General features: G+C 35.2%; 4 protein-coding genes across 5 annotated transcripts; all 4 read left to right on the top strand.

Annotated features, from left to right (window-relative positions):
- Positions 1-340: 340 nt before the first annotated feature.
- On the top strand, positions 341-3,247 carry LOC124433838 (histamine H2 receptor-like). The gene is given in 4 exon segments (XM_046983636.1): positions 341-372; positions 553-654; positions 1,346-2,033; positions 2,035-3,247. Coding segments are annotated over 2 exon segments (1,068 nt in total). The 5' UTR covers positions 341-372; positions 553-654; the 3' UTR covers positions 2,415-3,247.
- A 219-nt stretch (positions 3,248-3,466) lies between these two features.
- Positions 3,467-16,266, top strand: LOC124433835 (DNA replication licensing factor mcm2-like). Its single transcript, XM_046983632.1, has 17 exons — positions 3,467-3,591; positions 4,299-4,495; positions 4,905-5,074; positions 5,151-5,420; positions 5,967-6,192; positions 6,379-6,586; positions 7,437-7,571; positions 7,822-8,013; positions 9,087-9,431; positions 11,469-11,558; positions 12,487-12,561; positions 12,653-12,727; positions 13,101-13,196; positions 13,421-13,573; positions 13,744-13,926; positions 15,366-15,521; positions 15,652-16,266. Exons 1-17 carry the CDS (start codon positions 3,586-3,588, stop codon positions 15,760-15,762), a joined length of 2,688 nt encoding a protein of 895 aa, XP_046839588.1. The 5' UTR covers positions 3,467-3,585; the 3' UTR covers positions 15,763-16,266.
- Positions 16,267-17,045: 779 nt separating this feature from the next.
- LOC124433837 (probable G-protein coupled receptor 21) lies at positions 17,046-19,685 on the top strand. 2 transcript variants are annotated; one of them, XM_046983634.1, is made up of 3 exons: positions 17,046-17,276; positions 17,378-17,421; positions 17,824-19,685. In XM_046983634.1, exon 3 carries the CDS (start codon positions 18,591-18,593, stop codon positions 19,431-19,433), a length of 843 nt encoding a protein of 280 aa, XP_046839590.1. In that variant the 5' UTR covers positions 17,046-17,276; positions 17,378-17,421; positions 17,824-18,590; the 3' UTR covers positions 19,434-19,685. The 2 variants fall into 2 exon arrangements, with proteins under 2 accessions (XP_046839590.1, XP_046839591.1); XM_046983635.1 differs by having other exon boundaries at positions 17,384-17,421.
- Positions 19,686-22,849: 3,164 nt separating this feature from the next.
- Positions 22,850-24,031, top strand: LOC124433836 (cannabinoid receptor 1-like). Its single transcript, XM_046983633.1, has one exon. The coding sequence runs from the start codon at positions 22,909-22,911 to the stop codon at positions 23,758-23,760; it is 852 nt and encodes a 283-aa protein (XP_046839589.1). The 5' UTR covers positions 22,850-22,908; the 3' UTR covers positions 23,761-24,031.
- Positions 24,032-24,866: the final 835 nt, after the last annotated feature.

Consider the following 24,866-nt stretch of genomic DNA (forward strand, 5'->3'; position numbering starts at 1 on the left):
TAAGATTAAATGTCTCTTGATAGCTAAGATCACAAAATTTTAATTTAGTAGTTTTTTCTAAACTTTATGTGCAGTCAATGTGCCACAAATTGTTATGTATAGTTAGATGTTGTTTAGCGATGATATTTATTTTCCTATGATTTTGTTTTTTATTTTGTTAAATAAGATACAAATACATGCTAACTAGCCTTAATAAATCTTGCCGATGTTTTTTTCTTCAATGTATAGAAAAGTGACGTTTGTGGTAATTGATTTTTGCGCTGTTTAGGTAAACAAATAAAGTCGAAATTAAACTACCGACGTTTCACATGCCTTTTTTAGTCAACTCGTGAATCCGACTCTTTCTTGAATCAAAATTAATAATTTAAAAAGGTAAGATTTGTGTTTGTTCATCAAAAGTTGATTTGCCCACAGCATGTTATCACTTACCGCACGAAGTAATATTGATTTTATCACATATACCACGTCTTTGTGACTTGCATTTTGTCGTTCAGGTTATTTTTGATCGTGTGCAATTAACGTTTTAACAAACTCACATATGTTATGATATAGGTACGACCGACTTGCCTCAAAACTAAAGATTTTCGCAGTTTCCGTTCGCGCAAAGTTTGTAAAGCACTTTTCAGTGAAAATTTGGATCATTTCCCTAGGCAGGTAAGATGTGTTAATCTTGAGATAGATCTACGTGAAGAATTTTTCAATCAGGCTTTCTTTTTTACCAAAATCTATGGGACATTTTTTTTATCTTGCGTTCTTTTCCCAGTAATGAGTACTCTGAATTAATTGTAAAAGTGAACTATAGTATTATCTTATCTATGTTTTGTGTTGGGTTTCGTCGGTTTTAACAAGTCCGTAAAAGTTTTTTTTAATAAGTTCTAGTATATATTTTTTGATTTAGTTCAATATTTTTTGTGACAACAAAGCTTTAAAAACAACAAACTTTCGACACCTTTCGAAAAAATTTCGTCGAGATAAAAAGGGCTGAAACTCAAATTAGCAAAAAGCGTGCATTTTATAACATAAAATTTTCATACCAGATATCTTGTCTTTAAATTTTATATGAATAATGCTCTCAAGGCTTGTGGCTGTTCTAATACAGAAACTTTGAAAGATTTTGTGAAACTTTCCCACATAGCTAGTGCTGAAAATTAGTATTGATTCTAAAACAAAGGACATGTGACGTATTCCTGAGCCGCATAGCTAATGTTTTGAGGGAAAGTCACCACAAGCTTTGTCGTAGCCAAACTTAACCAGGGGATAATCAGAAGTCGGTGAATAAATACAAATATATACTATACTGACATGCTTCTTGATTATTTATACACCTATTTTGTCTTTACATAAGATGGAAAACAATACGATAGTGAAATCTGATCATGGAGATGAAATAAGCCCGTGTTTATATCTCATCATCCTAGTTGTCTCTGTGTGTGTTATAATCCTGGGTATCGGTGCTAACTGTTTCGTCGTCATCTCGTTTTGTAAAATGAAACATTTGCGAACTGTGACAAACTATTTCATTTTTCAATTGAGCATTGCCGATATATTTTTATTGATGTCTTTGGCGATTTGGATGTGCTTTTCTCAATTATCAACGAACGAAGAAGATAAATACGCGACAAAAGTTATTCTTGCTTCCATTGAGGTTTTTTCATCATCCGCGTCACTCGCCAGTCTCGCGTGTGTGAGCGTGGATCGTTGTCTTGCTGTCACAGTACCTCTAAGATATCAATCGATCACGACCCATTCACGTGCTCTTGTCGTCATCATCTCCGTATGGATTTACTCCATCATTACGTTCATTACGTCATACTTGCGTGATGTCATCACAAACGAGTTGTACGAGAAGGTCTTCATCGGTTGTCTTTTCTCGCTAACGTTTCTTTTTCCGATTATAATCACCACGTGGTCCTATTTCCAGATCTTTCGCGCGGTTTGGCGCCAAGTTCATCACGTGGTCAAGCACACAACGTCAAACCGACGTATGTGTACGGTTATGAAGGAGTTTCGAATGGCTGTCAACTTTTTGGTGACTATTGTACCCACATACCTACTGTGGGAAGTTTTGGCTAGCAACAGTCACAGAGGTTTTGTTAGAAAGGCACCCCGAGTATCCCAAAGTTATTAATTGGTTGCTAGGCATCACGCCTCATTTTGCTGCAGCATTAAATCCATTTTTATATATAACAATGACTCGTGATTTTCGCGTGTTTTTTCTTCGTTTGGTGTCATGCAAAAAACTACCGCGCGATCTTACTTTTGACGTTGGCTCCAAACGAAAGTGCTCACTCTCCATGCGAAGTTCGTTGATCTCAACGCGAAGTTCTTCTGTTTCAACCCGAAGCTGTTCCATCACGCATGGAATACCTATCAACGATATGGTCATCGCTGAAGATTTTGTTAAAATGTTTTAACTGTAGAAGGTAATGCATTGAATAGTGAGAATCTGTCGACAGATCTTAGCTGTGTGACGTCATCAATTTCCGAGAAAGACCTTGTTCGCAAAGAACTTCGAAATGAAACGAATTATCTCACTACGGAAATGTAAAGCAATTTATTTTCTGAATACCGTAAATGATCCAATAAACGTTTCCCTATCAAATAAATGGTGACTTTTCATTAAACGCCACTATCTATAGTAATCTCCGTATCCGATAAACACCTCCCCACTCGTTCCCCAATGAACCTCTAGAATTTATCAAATACCCCGGGCGTTTATTGGATGATTTACGGTAATTTACCATCAGTCTTGTCAATGTTAGTTTTCATGTAGAATAATATAAAATAAAATGTGCCTGCAATTGCTGAATTAGTTGGTGTCGTCATGAGAAAGGTGAAGTTACGTATAAAAAATTACATTATAAAAATTTACTTGACTGTAATTTTTTACTGTTCCCAATGACTCCTAGCTGCACGCATTTTTTTGTTATTGTGATGTTTTGAATATTCAATACAATACAAGGGTAACACACTCTCGTCTCGATAAAAATTCCGTAGTCTGTAGTTAGGTTTTAGATGTAAACAGCTCAATAGATATTTTTTTGATGAAAAATATTTGAAATTTTAATAACTTGCAGAAACAGGAAACATTCCTTACCTATGCCACAACTATTATACTTTAACTGGATGCTGACAAACAGAGAAATGTGTTGACTATGTCTAATTAATAATCAATAATGTAGTTAATTATTCATTTGAATTTGTTAATTGATCTTAAAGAAAAAATCAAAAAATGTTTCGCACATTATGTCGTAACTAATCACATCATCATTTAGAAATTTCATAAGTATTTGTATTTGAATACCTCTATTACTGCCATCAATGTGAACACTAGCATGCATGGTGCAAATCAATCTGTGAAAATAAGCAAAAACAACGCTCCAAAACTAACCGATTTTTTATCAAATTGGCTTTCTTTACTCAATCAAGTACAGAATACGATCAGTGTGGGCGCAAAAGCGCGGGAAAAAGTAATCACGTGACATGTAAACACATTACTGACATTTGAGGGAAGGAGAGTGCCAAGTGTTCATGAACGAAATTTAAACGTTTAAACCATAAACAGTCTCTAACATAAAGAGGAAAATGGCCGTGAGTTTACTTAATTTCATATATGTAGATTTTTGTTACTGTTTGGGTGCTTTTGAAACGGAAACATGTTTTTGCAGTGAGTATTTAAATGCCAATTTGCCAATGCGGTAATGGCCACGAGGTCAACGACTAAAAATTTAAGTAGCAAAAGCAGACTTTGCTGTTTGATGTTTTGCTGTATGACTCTCACTATTTGAGCGTATTTTTGCTTTGAATTACCAAAAATGTACATATAAACACTTCTGTCGATGAAGCGAGCTCATTTATTGTTTCTTTTGTTTTAGTTGACATTGTACATAAATACACTGTTCATGTTTACGTTAACATTGAGCCAAAGTCTTGGCATATTGTGCGTAATCATAAGTTTCGGTGGTGTACCATGTTGAAAGAACTGGTTTTGCAATACGAAAAAAACGTACTGCGAAAAACATCTTGTAAACCCAAAGAAACGAAAATATAGCATTAATCTTGAGTTTACAATGCCTTGTATTGGCTTACGAAATGAGTCAAACTTGCTTATCATACCAACTGTATATTTGTGTAAAACCACAGTCCGAAGACATATGTAGCTCTTTTACATGATGCTGTCAGTTTTTGTTAGACATGGAAATCAGAAGATATTTTTACAAGTCTATGTTGAATCAAGTTCTCTCATTCAAGATTAGGTCCAAACACAATACTTATCAATATCTTATAATTTATAAAAGGACGAAACATCCAGCAGTAATGGAGTGCCCACAAGCCCTATAAGAGGATCAGATCGTACTGATGCATTAACATCTAGTCCGGCTCATAATTTGCCTCCATTTGAGGATGAGTCCGATGCTATTTTGGGCAATGATGTCAGTGCTGCTGAAGAGGAAGCTGATGATGGGATAGACCTGATGGGGGATAACATGGAAGAGTGAGTATAATAGTGGTCGTATGATGATATTAAATTCAATTGTCAATATGCATGTTGAAATAGAGAAAGCACACAAAGGCATGGTATACTAGCAGATCCGAGTAGCATTACAGGAAGCTTGAGTATATTAGGCATGGTATAGTTGCACATTGGGATATAACAGCAGGCTAGGATAGCTGTGAGAGTTAGTGTAGTAACTGGCTTGGATATCAGCTGGCTTGTTATTGTAGTAGACCTGATATTATAGATTACTTGGTAAAGGTCAAATATAGCTTTCTATATTTCGTTACACATTTGCTGCCTATACGTACCTATGCTCATACGTACCTATGCTCATACGTACCTATGCTATGTTCTCCCTGGAAACAAATGTAAGAAAGTGATGAAGACTTGCCATTTTTTTGTCTAGGGACTACCGAGCAATACCACGGTTAGATGTGTATGATGAAACAGCAGTTGATGATGAGGATTATGATGAAATGGATATAGGGGCACGTCGTGAGGCGGAGAAAGTCATGGGGAAGAGAGATAGAGAAGAAGCTGCATTGACTGGACGGCTAAGACGCGATCTTCTTTATGGTTAATGTTGTTTTAAGATGTTCTTATTGAGTGAGTGCTCATTCAGTATAATGAACAGAATTTGTCGTGATTTCAGATGAAACAGATGAGGAAGATGATTTGCCCCGTCCATCACGAAGACGTCGTCTTGCAGAGCAGGCCGCCCGTGGTGATATGGATATGCTCGAGGATATGGTGGAAAGTATAGAGAACCTAGAGGATATGAAGGGACATTCTGTTCGTGAGTGGGTATGTCTACAAGCACCAAGACTTGAAATAAAGAACAGATTTAAACAATTTCTAAAGACTTTCGTTGATGAACATGGAAAGAGTGTATATCGTAACAAAATTAAGATGATGTGTGAAGGTACATATGATGACGCATGTAGTATTTGGGCAGTTTATTAGTTTGCTATATATGATAAAATGTGTGTATTTTGTAGTGTTTTTTAAGTCATTGCCACAATATGATAACATTATCAAGACCTTTGCAAACTATATTTGTACATGTTTTTTGCATGCATAGTACATAGATGATAGATTTATAAGCATCAAGGAACATTCATGTTTATCAAAGGCAGTAGATGTAGATCATCAAGATTAGTGGAGTCCTAAGAAAGACTGTTGGTGTTGGTCTTGACTTATGTTCAACTACCTTATTGGTAGCCATTTGACTCTGAAGATGACTGCCGCTTAGGATGTTGGAATGTCAGTCAGCACCAATGCCTGTAATTCCAACAGTCCTTCTCAGGGCTCCACTAACCTGGACGATCAATGTACATCGACAAACATGTAATGATATTCCTGGTTTCAAACCATTTACTTTAAAAGACAGCTCTAAGTTTAAACATGCTATAGCAGTTGCCAGATAAATGCTTTCAAAAACCATTGCATCATAAATCTTTTTCTTTAGGAAATCTTCAAAGTCTTGTCATTGATTACAATGTTCTAGCCTGTGAACAACAGCTGCAGGTGTTGGCATATTTTCTACCCGAAGCACCTGCTGAAATGTTAAAGATATTTGATGAGGCAGCAAAAGAAGTTGTTTTATCAATGTACGAAAAGTATTATCAGATAGCAAGCGAGATACATGTGCGAATAGCCGAACTTCCTTTAATGGAAGAAATACGCTCACTAAGGTAATTTTATAAATACTTATTAATACAACTCACGGATGGCCAGCCCTTGTGGTCATTGTGATGTTTTATTTTACAATTATCTCACAAAAACTTGAGTGACTTATAATGTGGTGTTAATAATTTATCTCAGAGAATGAGTGACAGTAAGGTTTTGTTTGATGAACGTATGATATCTTTGTTTTATAGACAGCTGCATTTAAACCAACTTATCAGGACAAGTGGAGTTGTATCAAGCAGTACTGGTGTTCTTCCCCAGCTCAGTATGATAAAGTATGACTGTATGAAATGTAAGTTTGTCCTCGGTCCTTTTATCCAATCACAAAATCAGGAAGTAAAACCTGGCAGTTGTCCTGAATGTCAGTCACATGGTCCATTTGAAATAAACATGGAACAGGTACGAGTACTTACTAGCCCCAGTCCTTTTATGCTCAGTTAAACATAGGAAACCATTACCAGTCACATGGTCCATTTGAAATAAACATGGAATAGGTATGAGTAGTTACTAGCCCCAGTCCTTTTATGCTCAGTTAAACATAGGAAACCATTACCAGTCACATGGTCCATTTGAAATAAACATGGAATAGGTATGAGTAGTTACTAGCCCCAGTCCTTTTATGCTCAGTTAAACATAGGAAACCATTACCAGTCAACAATTTTTATTTAGTACAATGTGAAACATATCCGAATTAAAAGTACATGTTTACCTCAATATCTGAGAAATAAACAAGACAATTTTTTATTTTAACAGTGATGTTTCAAATTTATTGCAAATTCATCATCTGACTAGGGCAAACATGGGAAAGCGGGAGATTTTTTACATGGGCTTAGCATGAGTTGACAATTTACTTACATAGAGAGGAAATGTTTTGGTAAAGACTGTTGCTAGGTCTGGTTTTGTAAGGCATTCTCTGGAAAACGGTATTACTGACGATATTTGTCATGCTTCTGGCTTTTTATTACAAGAAACTTTCGAAAAATGTCAATTTCAGAATATTAAAATGGTTATTTATTAGCTTCGTACGTAGGACTTGTCTTGTTCTGTTACCTTTCTGGCAGAATGAACTATGAAAGATGTCTAACTGAAAATCATAAATTACTTACATCAATATGATCTGATTTTGTAGGCTTTAGTTTACATTTTTACCTTCTGAATCCCTTCTTCTACAAGATATTTACAAAGCAACCACTATGTTCGTATTTTGGTATTTCAAATTTTTTTTTAAAAAAGGTTGAATGTTTTCCAGACCGTCTATCAAAACTATCAACGAATCAAGATCCAAGAAAGTCCCAGTAAAGTTGCAGCTGGTCGCCTGCCTCGTTCCAAGGATGTTATTTTATTGGGTGATCTTGTTGACTCGTGCAAAGCTGGCGATGAAATTGTAAGTCAATGTGAAAAAATTGATATTGTTTTTTACAATGTATAATGATATTCGTGTCTTTTTTTGTTTGACAAGTTTTTTCTTGTCTTTGATTCGTGGGAATAATTTATTGTTTTCTACAAATGGCTGTTCCATTGAAATATCACTAGGAGCAAGAATGTTTATCGCTCATTTTGTCATAAAAATAATGGTTCCTTTTAAAAATGATATCAACAACTGTCGATGATACTTGGTTTATATTTCATTAAAGGATTTGACTGGAATATACCACAACAACTATGATGGTTCGTTAAACATCGCTCATGGTTTCCCTGTGTTCGCAACGGTCATTGAAGCCAATCACATCTCGAAGCAAGAGGACAAACTGGCCATTACAAGTCTCACGGATGAAGACGTGAAGGAAATTATGGCTTTATCGAAAGATCCAAAGATTGGTGATAGGGTAAGGATCATTGGTGATAGTGTAAGGATCATTGATGATAGTGAAAGATCAGATCAGTGGTGAGAGTGTAAGGATCATTTGTGACTGTGTAAAGATCATTGGTGATAATATGAGGATCATTGGTGATAGTGTAAGGATCAGTGGTGAGAGCGTAAGGATCAGATCAGTGGTGAGAGTGTAAGGATCAGATCAGTGGTGAGAGCGTAAGGATCAGATCAGTGGTGAGAGTGTAAGGATCAGATCAGTGGTGAGAGTGTAAGGATCATTTGTGACTGTGTAAAGATCATTGGTGATAATATGAGGATGATTGGTGATAGTGCAAGGATCAATGATGATCGGGTAACGGTCATTGGTGATAGTGTAAGGACCATCGGTGATGGTGCAATGATCAATGATGATCGGGTGACGATCACTGGTGATAGTGAAAGGATTATTGGTGATAGTGAAAGGATTATTGGTGATAGTGAAAGGATTATTGGTGATAGTGAAAGGATTATTGGTGATAGTGAAAGGATTATTGGTGATAGTGAAAGGATTATTGGTGATAGTGAAAGGATTATTGGTGATAGTGAAAGGATTATTGGTGATAGTGAAAGGATTATTGGTGATAGTGAAAGGATTATTGGTGATAGTGAAAGGGTTATTGGTGATAGTGAAAGGATTATTGGTGATAGTGAAAGGATTATTGGTGATAGTGTAAGGATTATTGGTGATAGTATAGTAAAGATCGTTGGTGACAACATAAGGAATGTTTGTCATAGTGTAAAAAGCGTTGTTGTAGTTATGCGAATCTATTTTGATAGTGTAAGAATTCTTTGTGATTGTGTAAAGAGCATTGCTTTAAATCTTGACATGCGAGTTATTTTTAAAGGCAGTGCTCATTACATTCTTTTGTTTTCTCGCTCTTCCTGATGAATGTATGCGTGTGATTTACGTCATATTGACAATAGACATGCCAGCATTTTGTGATCTTTTGTATGCTTAAATGTAAAAGAATAGTTTGCTTATTTTATTCTTTAGTTTGTAGTCTTATTTTCATCGTTGTAGCGTGCGTTTGTTTTATTGTTGTTTAGATAATTGCAAGTATAGCACCGTCTATTTATGGCCATGACGATATAAAGAGAGCAATAGCGCTTTCCTTGTTTGGTGGGGAAGCAAAGGATCCCGGTGGTAAACACAAGATACGTGGGGATATTAATATACTTCTGTGTGGCGATCCAGGCACAGCAAAATCTCAATTCTTAAAATACGTGGAAAAAACTGCTCCTCGTTCGGTGTTTACGACTGGTCAGGGTGCTTCTGCTGTTGGACTTACGGCCTACGTTCAAAGACATCCAGTTACAAAAGAATGGACTTTAGAAGCTGGTGCTCTTGTATTGGCTGACAGGGGAGTTTGTCTTATTGATGAGTTTGATAAGGTAAAATTGTTTGTTTATTGTAAGGAGTGCCTGTTTGTCAACGGGAAAGTTTGTTTTGAGAAAATAATTAATCACTCTGCAAATTATGAATGTTTCCCTAGACGTTGCGTGATTGATAGAATGGTTAGATTACAGATAACCCGTCCACATTTCATTCATGGCTTTTGTTTTGTAATGCAATGATGTCGTTAGACTTTCGCCCAGTCTTTTTAACCGTCTCCTTTATATCACTTCACACATTTTTTATGGAGTGCAGGGGCTCGATGGTAGATCTAATTCATGCCTCCGAGTAGAACTGTTCTCGCCCAGTCTTTTTAACCGTCTCCTTTATATCACTTCACACATTTTTTATGGAGTGCAGGGGCTCGATGGTAGATCTAATTCACGCCTCCGAGTAGAACTGTTCTCGCCCAGTCTTTTTCACCGTCTCCTTCATATGATTTCACACATTTTTTATGGAGTGCAGGGGCTCGATGGTAGATCTAATTCATGCCTCCGAGTAGAACTGTTCTCGCCCAGTCTTTTTCGCCGTCTCCTTTATATCACTTCACACATTTTTTATGGAGTGCAGGGGCTCGATGGTAGATCTAATTCATGCCTCCGAGTAGAACTGTTCTCGCCCAGTCTTTTCACCGTCTCCTTCATATGATTTCACACATTTTTATGGAGTGCAGGGGCTCGATGGTAGATCTAATTCATGCCTCCGAGTAGAACTGTTTTCGCCCAGTCTTTTTCGCCGTCTCCTTCATATGATTTCACACATTTTTTATGGAGTGCAGGGGCTCGATGGTAGATCTAATTCATGCCTCCGAGTAGAACTGTTCTCGCCCAGTCTTTTTCACCGTCTCCTTCATATGATTTCACACATTTTTTTATGGAGTGCAGGGGCTCGATGGTAGATCTAATTCATGCCTCCGAGTAGAACTGCTCTCGCCCAGTCTTTTCACCGTCTCCTTCATATGATTTCACACATTTTTATGGAGTGCAGGGGCTCGATGGTAGATCTAATTCATGCCTCCGAGTAGAACTGTTCTCGCCCAGTCTTTTTCACCGTCTCCTTCATATGATTTCACACATTTTTTATGGAGTGCAGGGGCTCGATGGTAGATCTAATTCATGCCTCCGAGTAGAACTGCTCTCGCCCAGTCTTTTTCACCGTCTCCTTCATATGATTTCACACATTTTTTTATGGAGTGCAGGGGCTCGATGGTAGATCTAATTCATGCCTCCGAGTAGAACTGTTCTCGCCCAGTCTTTTTCGCCGTCTCCTTCATATGATTTCACACATTTTTTATGGAGTGCAGGGGCTCGATGGTAGATCTAATTCATGCCTCCGAGTAGAACTGTTCTCGCCCAGTCTTTTCACCGTCTCCTTCATATGATTTCACACATTTTTATGGAGTGCAGGGGCTCGATGGTAGATCTAATTCATGCCTCCGAGTAGAACTGTTCTCGCCCAGTCTTTTCACCGTCTCCTTCATATGATTTCACACATTTTTATGGAGTGCAGGGGCTCGATGGTAGATCTAATTCATGCCTCCGAGTAGAACTGTTCTCGCCCAGTCTTTTCGCCGTCTCCTTCATATGATTTCACATTTTTTATGGAGTGCAGGGGCTCGATGGTAGATCTAATTCACGCCTCCGAGTAGAACTGTTCTCGCCCAGTCTTTTCACCGTCTCCTTCATATGATTTCAAACATTTTTTATGGAGTGCAGGGGCTCGATGGTAGATCTAATTCATGCCTCCGAGTAGAACTGTTCTCGCCCAGTCTTTTCACCGTCTCCTTCATATGATTTCACACATTTTTTATGGAGTGCAGGGGCTCGATGGTAGATCTAATTCATGCCTCCGAGTAGAACTGTTCTCGCCCAGTCTTTTTCACCGTCTCCTTCATATGATTTCACACATTTTTTATGGAGTGCAGGGGCTCGATGGTAGATGTAATTCGTGCCTCCGAGTAGAACTGTTCTTTTTTAAAACGTATGTCTGTTTTTAATTACTGTCGATGATGAGAAATATCTTTTTGTTTTTCTCAGATGAATGACGCCGATCGAACGAGTATACATGAAGCGATGGAACAGCAAAGTATTTCAATATCTAAGGCTGGTATTGTGACTTCTCTTCAGGTATGTTGTATTTACCTCATTTTATACAGAAAATATCACATGTTTCCTAATCCACCACTGTCACAAATTAATAACACTAAAATTGCAACACAACTACATACCAAACACAAAATCTAACACCAATCATACCATTCCACCTGTGAATATCCACATAATACGCCTTATCCTATGTCATGCCATTCCACCTGTGAATACCCACATAATACGCCTTATCCTATGTCATGCCATTCCACCTGTGAATACCCACATAATACGCCTTATCCTATGTCATGCCATTCTACCTGTGAGTACCCACATAATACACCATATGCTCATGCAAAGCTGAAAGCTTACTTTCACAATACCTGCGTCGCATTTCTTTAGTATCAAAGCAAACAACTCGCACCAAACTTTTCATTGCTCGCTAAAATTTTAAATTCTTCCCACAAACATTTGAAGGGAACGAGACAAAAAAATTTTGAGATAAGATGTCGCACAATAATATGTTGTAGATTTAAGTCGTCCAAGTTAGGGCAGTTATAAGAAGAACTGTTGGTGTTGAGTCTGTTGACCGACGCGTTGCACTATCCTGGAGCTGGTTGCACGAAGCCTGGATAGCGTTATGCATTGGATAGCAAGTTTTTTAAGCTTTTATAAAATATTTTAAAAAGCGAAAAGTTTAAGATTTGAACTGAACAATCACTGAAATAAAATATTATTTCGAAAATTACGAAATTTCTTTGTCGTAAGAAAAATATTGTATAAACAAATTTTTTACAAGTTTGAAGGTTTTTGCTATCCAATGGATAACGCTATCCACGCTTCGTGCAACCGGTACCAGGATGATAAACATCAACAAACATGTAACAATACGCCCAGATTTAAACATCCAATTTATGTCCGTCGATTGATAAATGATTCAGTGGATTTTTTGTGGTCACTTTTCCAGGCACGTTGTTCCATCATCGCTGCAGCTAATCCCATTGGTGGTCGTTACGATCCGTCTATGAATTTTTCAGAAAACGTAAGATCTCAACATAACTACGAGCATGTATCAGATAGAGAGCATGGAAAATATTGCTTCGCTTGTAATGAATTTCTTTGGTTTGTTTTAGGTCGATTTGAGTGAACCCATTCTTTCTAGATTTGACATTCTTTGTGTCGTAAGAGATCTCGTTGATCCAATTCAGGTACACTTTTTAAAGTTGTAGTATATTCTTTTTGAACTCTAATTGGTTACAATGCACTTTTTAATAGGTTAAAGTATAGAATTTTGTATGTTTTGATTTCGTATAGTATTTTGTTGGGTAGGAAATTAGTTTTGATGAATTTGGTTGCATATTAAACGACAGATTTTAAGTTGTTGAAATTCCTACCAGTTTATTTTTTATACTTGCTCAAAAATCATAAACTTCACTTGGAGTATGGAGTTTACCAATAGTAGCTTGCAATGCATGTGGTGTCTCAACTGCACTATGATAGAGCTTAGACTTACTTGTGAACGTTTTCATGGTTTAATGCAGGCTCAACTTGCAAGTATTCAATGCAGGTAATTTTTTGCAGGACGAGCTTCTCGCAAAATTTGTTGTTCGAAGTCATGTAAAACATCATCCTAACGAAAAACAACAAGGCGAAAATAACAACGAAGAAATTGAAATGGTATGCTTCATATTGAAACGATAATGAATAATATCATACAGTAGACATTGTCTCGGATGATCTGTAATGGAGACAGGGAGGGGTGGGTAAGGCAATATGGAAATAAGTTAAAGCTAGTTGCCGCGTATTTTCAAGCCCTGTCAATCATGATTACATTCAACATTTTTTTTCGCAATGATGTAGGTTTTAATTTCATGATTCAGCTTTTCTGTATTATTTAACAGGAATCAAGTCCGACCACAGGAGTCGATCTTTTGTCACAGGAAATGTTGAAGAAGTATATTATTTACGCGAAAGATAAAATACATCCAAAGTTGAATAATATGGATCAAGATAAAATAGCGAGAATGTTTGCTGACTTGAGACGCGAATCTATGGTAATTATTGTAGTGGTTTTAGATTTATGTAGTTGAAATTATGGTATATATAACTATAAATTGGTGAGTATTTCTTTATATAAACTACGTATGGTATATGTAGTTATGTATGGGAATTATTTATTGTCCATTCTTAGTTAACACACACTAAAAGTAAGACTTGTTTTTAGGCTACCGGCAGTGTTCCAATCACTGTACGTCATATCGAGTCAATGATCCGAATGGCTGAAGCAAACGCTAAGATGCATTTACGTGATTATATATGTGATGAAGATGTAAATATGGCTATCAGAGTCATTTTGGAAAGTTTCATTGATACACAAAAATATTCTGTGATGAGAAACATGCGCAAGGTAAGAGTGAGGAACATCGACATCATTAAAATGTTTTGTTTGATGTTTCTTTAATTTTCATTGTTTATGGTAAATGTATTTGCTGTAAGATAAGTGTTGTTGCATCTCTAATGATCTTGTTGGATCACTTGGATGTTTAATGATCTTGTTGGATCACTTGGATGTTTAATGATCTTGTTGGATCACTTGGATGTTTAATGATCGTGTTGGATCACTTGGATGTTTAATGATCTTGTTGGATCACTTGGATGTTTGATGATCTTGTTGGATCACTTGGATGTTTGATGATCTTGTTGGATCACTTGGGTGTTTAATGAGGTTGTTGGATCACATGGGTGTTTGATGATCTTGTTGGATCTCTTGGTGTTTAATAATGTTGTTGGATCACTTGGGTGTTTGATGATGTTGTTGGATCACTTAGGTGTTTAATGATGTTGTTGGATCACTTGGGTGTTTGATGATCTTGTTGGATCTCTTGGGTGTTTAATGATGTTGTTGGATCACTTGGGTGTTTGATGATGTTGTTGGATCACTTGGGTGTTTAATGATGTTGTTGGATCACTTGGGTGTTTGATGATCTTGTTGGATCTCTTGGGTGTTTAATGATGTTGTTGGATCACTTGGGTGTTTGATGATGTTGTTGGATCACTTGGGTGTTTAATGATGTTGTTGGATCACTTGGGTGTTTAATGATGTTGTTGGATCACTTGGGTGTTTAATGATGTTGTTGGATCACTTGGGTGTTTAATGATGTTGTTGGATCACTTGGGTGTTTAATGATGTTGTTGGATCACTTGGGTGTTTAATGATGTTGTTGGATCACTTAGGTGTTTAATGATGTTGTTGGATCACTTGGGTGTTTAATGATGTTGTTGGATCACTTGGGTGTTTAATGATGTTGTTGGATCACTTGGGTGTTTAATGATGTTGTTGGATCACTTAGGTGTTTAATGATGTTGTTGGATCACTTGGGTGTTTAATGATGTTGTTGGATCACTTAGGTGTTTAATGATGTTGTTGGATCACTTGGATGTTTGATGATCTTGTTGGATCACTAGGATGTTTGATGATCTTGTTGGATCACTTGGGTGTTTAATTATGTTGTTGGATCACTTGGGTGTTTGATGATCTTGTTGGATCTCTTGGGTGTTTAATGATGTTGTTGGATCACTTGGGTGTTTGATGATGTTGTTGGATCACTTGGGTGTTTAATGATGTTGTTGGATCACTTAGGTGTTTAATGATGTTGTTGGATCACCGTAATGTTAATTGTTTGTGCTGTATTGTTAATGATGTTGATGGATATTTAAGTATTGAAGTGTGAAGGTTGATCTTTGTTGATATCGATGAGTCATCATTAATGTAATAGTTATTATATGTAGGCTATTATGGAAGGTATGACAGTTTATGTAATTTTTTGTTTTATTTTTTTTTGATAGTCGTTTTCACAGTATTTATCGTTCAGTCGTGATAACAACGAGCTTCTTATATTTATTCTTAAACAACTGGTCCGCGATCAGATCACCTTTCACAGCAATCGTTATGGCGGTACGCCAGAAATGGTAGAAATATTAGAAGAGGAATTTCAAGATAAAGTAAGTGTTGATTTTTTAGCATAAAGTTCAGTATGATGTGTAGTTTGCATTAATGACTCGTTTGCAAAAATTATGTCGCATTGATAGTGATAACAATCCTTTTGTTGATAATGTTTTTTTGTTCTTACAGGCACGACAGATCAATGTAGACAATATTTCCAGTCTTTACGAGAGCGAAATGTTTGCTAAAAACAAGTTCGTTCATGACAAAAAACGTAAGCTTATTGTACAAATGTTATAGTTTACTTTGGATGTCTGTGTAAATAACTTTTTGTTCACGTGAACAACATGTGGTAAGATGCATTCAGTAAACTACGTACGATTGACTTTTTGTTCACGTGAACAACATGTGGTAAGATGCATTCAGTAAACTACGTACGATTGACTTTTTGTTCACGTGAACAACATGTGGTAAGATGCATTCAGTAAACTACGTACGATTGACTTTTTGTTCACGTGAACAACATGTGGTAAGATGCATTCAGTAAACTACGTACGATTGACTTTTTGTTCACGTGAACAACATGGGGTAAGATGCATTCAGTGAAGTACGTACGATTAACTTTTTGTTCACGTGAACAACATGTGGTAAGATGCATTCAGTAAACTACGTACGATTGACTTTTTGTTCACGTGAACAACATGTGGTAAGATGCATTCAGTGAAGTACGTACGATTGAAATGGGCAGAAAATATGAAATATTTTAATGTAAATATGTTTATTATAATGTTTTTGTGAAAGGAACTTGTAGTTTTGTGTTTTATTTTTAATTGTTTGGTAAAATAATTGTTATTCTTCGTGTTTGTGGTGTTTGTCTTGGTGGTGGTGATGTTAGTGTTGGTATCGTTGGTGTTGTTGATCTTTTTCGTGTTTTTCTTGGTGGTGGTGATGTTAGTGTTGGTATCGTTGTTGTCGTTGATCCTTTTCGTGTTTTTCTTGGTGGTGGTGATGTTAGTGTTGGTATCGTTGTTGTTGTTGATCTTTTCGTGTTTTCTTGGTGGTGGTGATGTTAGTGTTGGTATCGTTGTTGTTGATCTTTTTCGTGTTTTTCTTGGTGGTGGTGATGTTAGTGTTGGTATCGTTGTTGTTGTTGATCTTTTTCGTGTTTTTCTTGGTGGTGGTGATGTTAGTGTTGGTATCGTTGTTGTTGTTGATCTTTTTCGTGTTTTTCTTGGTGGTGGTGATGATAGTGTTGGTATCGTTGTTGTTGTTGGTCTTTTTCGTGTTTGTGGTGGTGATGTTAGTGTTGGTATCGTTGTTGTTGTTGGTCTTTTTCGTGTTTGTGTTGGTGGTGTTGATGTTAGTGTTTGTGGTGTTAGTGTTTGTAGTAGTGGTGGTAGTGTTTGTGGTGCTTGTGGTGGTAGTAGTGGTGGTAGTGTTTGTGGTGGTAGTGTTGGTGTTGATGGTGTTTGTGGTGGTAGTGTTTGTAGTGGTAGTGATTATGGTGGTAGTGTTGATGGTGTTTGTGGTGGTAGTGTTTGTGGTGGTGGTGCTTATGATGGTAGTGTTTGTGGTTGTAGTGTTAGTAGTGGTTGTGTTTTTGGTGGTTTGTGGTGGTAGTGTTAGTAGTGGTTGTGTTTTTGGTGGTGGTGGTGTTTGTGGTGGTGATGTTGGTAGTGTTAGTATTGACGGTGTTGGGGTTGATGGTGTTGGTTTTGGTAATGTTTGTGGTGGTGATGTTAAAGTCCTTCGTGAACTTTGTGAACATGTCGATGACCGTGGAAACACAATTGGAGAACCTTCTGTTTCACAAGGTAGGATGTTTTTAAATATTACTTTTGAAGCTTAATTTTTCAAATAGTATAACTCCATATTGATCATACTACAAGTACTACAAAATGCTTTATTTGTCTAGAAACAGAGTGTACTTTGAAAAGAATTACGTGTTCGTAAAGAAATGTAAGTTTTCAAAGCGACATGTTTTGTATTTCCCTTACGGTCTAAGATATTTCCACCGTTTGTGAAATCCCACAATTTACAAACAATACGTCATTAAATTATAGTGATATTTTTTTAAGAACAAAAAAATGGTTCTCACTTCTCAGCGCAAAGATTTTCAAAGAAATTATCGCTAACACAATTTGATTATATATATTGATTTTTTTTCTGCAAAGATTTCTGTAAACAAAAAACTCATCCTTAAAATGTTCTTAAACGTGTCAATTTTAAGAGAAAATTAGGACAAAAGTTATTTCAAATGTTTACACAGAGTATATATTTTTTTATATTATGAACTGACACAAAAGAAACGTCCTTCAATACGTATACTTAATATAATTGTACATATGTCATTTATTTCAGGTTCAAAGCGCGAAAAGATCTTAGACGAACAATCCTTTTTGGAAGTTTTGCAAGTAAAATGTTGAATGTCTGTCTCATTTAAACAGGTACCGTTAAATGATTCACAATGGTGAGTTGTGTTTAGTGTCATTAAATTAAAGCACTCTGCTGTGAACTTTCAAATGAAACCATCTAACTTATAATTGCATGATGTCATCACAGAAAACTTACAATAAAGCTAAATAACCTTAAAACATGAATATTTATTTCTCGAACATTAACGCCTATAACATAGCTTATATTTACTGTTCTTTTTACTTGACGTCGTAATCAAATGTTGGCTGTACGAATGAAAATTAATTCATCAAGTTTTCTCGTTTAAAGAAGCACTTGTATTTCCGCCATTTTATTGTTGTTTTGATAACTGGGAGGAATGTTAAAACGCTTTGTAAAAGCATTTGAAAAGAAAAGATGTATTTGTTATTGTGTTTCGTGGCTTTTGGTGTCCTAAAGTAAAGAACTATATCCACAGACGCGATGTAATCGGCACATTCATAATGAGGAATTTGTGCAAATATATTGTGCGAAAGATCATCCACGCAAATGATAATTGATAGTAATTTATTAAAAATTGATGAGATGATAAAATAACATGTTTCGACAATCCAAAGAAAAGAAAGGTCCACTTGCTATGCACATTTATATTAGCTCAAGATTCCATATTTTCGTGTTCATACGGAAGTTGCTTTCACATCAAACAACTATAAGGGCAACGAGCACACTTTATAATGGATATGAGCGTTTTTAACTTGTGGATACTCGTTGCCATCAACATCGTATTTTTCTTTGTCGGCACAGTGCTAAATGTTCTTGTAATTATAGTGTTTTGGCGTTCGACATACTTGCGGAAGAAATTGTGTTATTTCATGATTATGGTGTTGTCTTGTTGTGACTTGATAACTGTGCTATTGAATAATCCTGTTTTGGTAGTCATCGCTGCACTTTTCATCAAAAATAAAGATAACATATTTTCTCAATGGGAACGTATTATCCTCGAGATTGTATCGATAACTATTTCGTCTTCATTTTTGGCTTTGTTAGTCATGAACATTGATCGTTACTTGTCTGTATCAAAGCCATTATACCACAAGACGAACGTCACCAAACGAAAACTGCTCTTGCTGTTTATAGCACTACAATCAATAAATGTCATCATAGCTGTATTACACACAGAGGAGCTTGCTTATCCAAGAGAAATAAATGCTTTTATATTTATGGTTTTGTATCTGCCGCCGATGTTATTTATCAATTATAAACTCCTGCGGTTGTCAAGAAAATATCGCAAGTCTAATGTCAAAAATCGTGAGAAGAAGGCAACATCCACCTTGAAGCAAATTTCAATTTCTTTGATGGCATTTGCAGGTATAATTGTTTTTTCCATTCCTGTGCTCGTGTTCATCGTTTACAACATGTTTGTAACAGAAATCAAATGGAAAAACGTTGTCGAACTTTGGCTGAGGACAATTTTAACAATGAATTCGACGTTTAACTGCTTGATCTTTTTTTGGAAAAACACAATTTTACGAACAGAAGCATTTAAGATCGTTAAAACTATACTAGGGGTTCATTAAGTGCTTAATGTGAGCTTATAGTCTTTTAGTGTCCATGGATATTCTTCAAGATTATACAGTAAGATACAATATTTTGAAATATTCTTCCTATAAAACGTTTTTGTTTGTTTAACGTTAATTACTTAGCCTATTTGCACATGTACACTTAATGAAAATATTGTAGTATAATAATGCATGAACCATTCAAATTAGTAAACTGCTGTAAATGAAAAGTTCTTCATACCTAAATAAATGAAATATAGATAAAAAAAACTTACGTTAAAAATGTGAGATGTTGTGAAGACATGCGAGACTTTACTTTTAAAGAACTAATTCGTTACAAAAAGGTTAAACGAATACTCTTTGATAACTCATTGGAAGTGTAGTTTTAAAATATTTTCATAATTATCTTAGGATTAAAAATTGGGGAAAAAATATGTTTGTAGAAAGTAATTCCATGAAACGAAAAGGCAAGAAACCGTTTCATGAAAAAGCATAACTATAGTCTTCGTTAAGTCTTATCATTAAATGCGCGATGTGTTAATGCAAGAGAGAGTATCGTGAAAAAGATCAATTATAGGTATTTTGTTCCTTATTTTCAATAATCGACATAGGACATCTTGGAACATGTGAAAGTTTTTGTATGTTTTTTTCTTACAAGTTAGTTACGATTAGAAAAGTTGCGTCTTTGTTTCTTTACATGTGGAGTATCAAAATTCATCGTTAGTGTCTAGTTTTGCGTTTAATAAAATATTGTTCTTACATGGAAGGTGCTTTTAACCAATTCCTTGTTCGTACAATAAACGGCATGATAGACCCTTGCAATTTAAATTGACTAAGTAGAGTTTGACGTAAATGGCCTGATACTGATAGGTATCAGCTGTATAAACTGCGTTGTTTTAAATAGTTAAAATGTTTATGAAGTATAAAATACGTGAATGCTAACTAGGAATTGTTTTTTATTTTGAAAGATGTAGCGTAGCTATTTTTTACCCATGACTAATGCGTGTTGTACGACGGAACGTCGACAAACGGTATATGTAAAATTACATGGGCAGTAATTATTTTATGTCTATGTGTTGTAAGAATAATAGTGCGAGAAAGTTAACGGATGATTGAATTGTGCTTTATGTTTGCATTATTACGTAAGAAAAAGTTTATATGCATGGTTTTAGCAATCTCTCTGCACTTAAAAACTGTATTTTTATGAAAGGTAATATTATCTTAAAGCAATTGTCCATCTGGTTTGAAGCATGTTGTTAAAGATGGAAATCTGAATGGGAATAGAAAAAAAATTAAAATTACAAATTTAATGAACAGATGCTTTCTTCTAAGGAAGCTTTTTTTTTCTTCTGGGGATCTTTAGCATAAGACTTTGGGATATTTTATTGAGAAGTAATATTTTAAATGAAGATATGATCAAACACCGCACTGCATATAACAAGTAATATTTTATCAGTCTATTTTATTGACAACTATAATTTGCAGTTTGTATGAAAGAACTACATGATTTTTTTGTGCGAGAAAGACTTCTTTACCGAACATGTAGAAAATTAAGTAAACTTTAATGGAAAAGTAAATTTTTTAAGTTGTATATAGTACATTGATGATTGTCATAAGTGGTATAGTTGAGCAGGTGCGTCACTGAATAACTCTTAATTATTAGCGGAAGTTTAGGAAGATTGCGTTTTCGTCATAAAATACTTTCTATTGTGTTTTGCTGAGGTGTTGGCATATAGTTGAAACACGAATTTATCGTTAGACAATTTATACATTTGTTTCTTTGTGTGTGAGGAGAGCTATTGTTAATATACATGATGTATTTGTGTATTTATTTTTATCCTATTTGAAGAATGTTGCAAACGATGGAAGTGCAATAGAGAAGAAAATTAGATTTACAAATGTCATCATTAAAAAATGTCAAATTACAAATGTCATCGTTACGAAAATGCTACTTTACTAATAATTCTCATTTAAAGCAAAGGTTTGCCGAAATTTTTATAAAATAATATCATCTTCGGAAGACGATAAGGTTCCATGCTTTTGTAGTGAAAACTATATAAGGTAAAAAGATCTATATTTTCTACTGAGATCTAGCGGAAGTATCTTGCTGGAAGGCGTGTCTGCTTAGAATTTGCTTCAAAAAAGCAGGGAACAGTAACATCATAAGCTCCGACACAAGTGTACCTTCTGTTAAGATATTTATTCTGTAGTTTTTGCGTAAAAATTTGGGAAAATGCATGAATTATAGCTTTTTTCTAAAAATAAGTGAAAATGCATGAACATGTGTGAATTATAGTCTTTCTATAAAAATGTGTGAATTGTAGTCTTTGTGTGGAATCGTTAAAATGTGTAAAAATGTTTAATCGATTACACGCATTTTAAAGTTTCACTTTCACAAAGACTATAGTTCATGCATTTTCACACACATGGCTATAGTCTTTGCATTTTCACATGCCAACGACTATAGGCTGCATTTTTCATTAGTCATTTCCCACATTTTCATGTCAAAGACTATAGTGTTTGCATTTTCACATTTTCATGCCAAAGACTATAGTCCTGGCATTTTCACACACTTTCACAAGAAAGACTACAGTCTTTGCATTTTCACACTTTCACGCCAAAGACTATAGTTTTGCATTTTATACACTTTCACACAAAGATTACAGTCTTTGTATTGACACTTTACACCAAAGACTAGTCTTGAATTTTCACTTTCACACCAAAGACTATAGTCTTTACATTTTTACACATTTTCACGTTAAAGACTATAATCTTTGTTTTTCACACATTTTCATGCCAAAGACTATAGTCTTTGCATTTTGACACACTTTCCCACCAAAGACTATAGTCTTTGCATTTTTACACACTTTTACGCCAAAGACTATAGTCTTTGTATTTTTACACATTTTTACGCCAAAGACTATAGTCTTTGTATTTTTACACATTTTTACGCAATAGACTATAGTCTTTGTATTTTTACACATTTTTACGCAATAGACTATAGTCTTTACATTTTCATACACTTTCACACCAAAAACTATAGTCTGATGAGATAAGTTAACATGTTCCGACAATCCAAAGAAAAGAAAGCTCTAACGGCTGTTAAAAGGAAGTCGCTAAGTCCACCTGCTATGCACATTTATATTAGCTCAATATTCTATATTGACACACTTTCACACCAAAGACTATAGTCTTTGCATTTTTACACACTTTTACGCCAAAGACTATAGTCTTTGTATTTTTACACATTTTTACGCAATAGACTATAGTCTTTACATTTTCATACACTTTCACACCAAAAACTATAGTCTGATGAGATAAGTTAACATGTTCCGACAATCCAAAGAAAAGAAAGCTCTAACGGCTGTTAAACGGAAGTCGCTAAGTCCACCTGCTATGCACATTTATATTAGCTCAATATTCCATATGTTCGTGGTCATAACGAAGTTCCTTTTCCATCAAACAACTATAAGGGCAACGAGCACGCTATATAATGGATATGAGCGTTTTTAACTTGTGGATACTCGTTGCCATCAACATTGTATTTTTCTTTGTCGGCACAGTGCTAAATGTTCTTGTAATTATAGTGTTTTGGCGTTCGACATACTTGCGGAAGAAATTGTGTTATTTCATGATTATGGTGTTGTCTTGTTGTGACTTGTTAACTGTGCTATTGAATAATCCTGTTTTGGTAATCATCGCTGTACTATTCATCAAAAATAAAGATAACATATTTTCTCAATCGGAACGTATTACCCTCGCGATTGTATCGATAACTTTTACGTCTTCATTTTTGGCTTTGTTAGTCATGAACATTGATCGTTATTTGTCTGTATCAAAGCCATTATACCACAAGACGAACGTCAGCAAACGAAAACTGCTTTTGCTGTTTATAGCACTACAATCAATAAATGTCATCATAGCTGTATTACACGCAGAGGAGCTTGCTTATCCAAGAGAAATAAATGCTTTTATATTTATGGTTTTGTTTCTGGCGCCGATGTTATTTATCAATTATAAACTCCTGCGGTTGTCAAGAAAATATCGCAAGTCTAATGTGAAAAATCGTGAGAAGAAGGCAACATCTACCTTGAAGCAAATTTCAATTTGTTTGATGGCATTTGCAAGTATAACTGTTTTTTCCATTCCTGTGCTCGTGTTCAACGTTTACAACATGTTTGTAACAGAAATCAAATCGACAAACGTTGTCGAACTTTGGCTGCGGACAATTTTAACAATGAATTCGACGTTTAACTGCTTGATCTTTTTTTGGAAAAACAAAATTTTACGAACAGAAGCATTTAAGATCGTTAAAACTATACTAGGGGTTCCATTAAATGCTTAATGTGAGCTTATAGTCTTTTAGTGTCCAAGGATATTCTTCAAGATTATACAGTAAGATCCAATATTTTGAAATATTCTTCCTATAAAACGTTTTTGTTTGTTTAACGCTAATTACGTTTCATACTTAGCCTATTTGCACATGTAAATTTATTGAAAATATTGTAGTATAATAATGCATGAACCAATCAAATTAGTAAACTGTTATAAATGAAAAGTTCTTTATACTTACAATAAATGAAATATAGACAAAAAAAACTCCACTACTATAAAAATGTGAGATGTTATGAAGACATGCGAGACTTTACTTTTAAAGAACTAATTCGTTACAAAAGTTTAAACGAATACTCTTTGGTAACTGATTTGAAGTTTAGTTTTAAAATATTTTCATAATTATATTAGGATTAAAAATTGGGAAAAATATTTTGTAGAAAGTAATTCCATGAAACGAAAAGGCAAGAAACCGTTTCATTAAAAAGCATAACTATAGTCTTCGTTTCAGTCTTATCATTAAATGCGCGATGTGTTAATGCAAGAAAGAGTATCGTGAAAAAGATCAATTATAGGTATTTTGTTCCTTATTTTCAATAATCGACATTGGACATCTTGGAACATGTGAAAGTTTTTGTATGTTTTTTTCTTACAAGTCAGTTACGATTAGAAAAGTTGCGTCTTTGTTTCTTTGCATGTGGAGTATCAAAATTCATCGTTAGTGTATAGTTTTGCGTTTAATAAAACATTGTTCTTACATGGAAGGTGCTTTTAACCAATTCCTTGTTCGTACAATAAACGGCATGATAGACCCTTGCAATTTAAATTGACTAAGTAGAGTTTGACGTAAATGGCCTCATACTGATAGGTATCAGCTGTATAAATTGCGTTTTTTTAAATAGTTAATATGTTTATGAAGTATAAATACGTGAAAGCTAACTAGGAAATTGTTTTTTATTTTGAAAGATGTAGCTATTTTCTACCATGTACGATGGAACGTCGACAAACGGTATATGTAAAATTACATGGGCAGTAATTATTTTATGTCTATGTGTTGTAAGAATAATAGATGCGAGAAAGTTAATGGATGATTGAATTGTGCTTTATGTTTGCATTAGT

This window comes from Xenia sp. Carnegie-2017, unplaced genomic scaffold (genome assembly GCF_021976095.1).
Source record: "Xenia sp. Carnegie-2017 unplaced genomic scaffold, XeniaSp_v1 HiC_scaffold_14, whole genome shotgun sequence".
NCBI lineage: Eukaryota > Metazoa > Cnidaria > Anthozoa > Malacalcyonacea > Xeniidae > Xenia > Xenia sp. Carnegie-2017.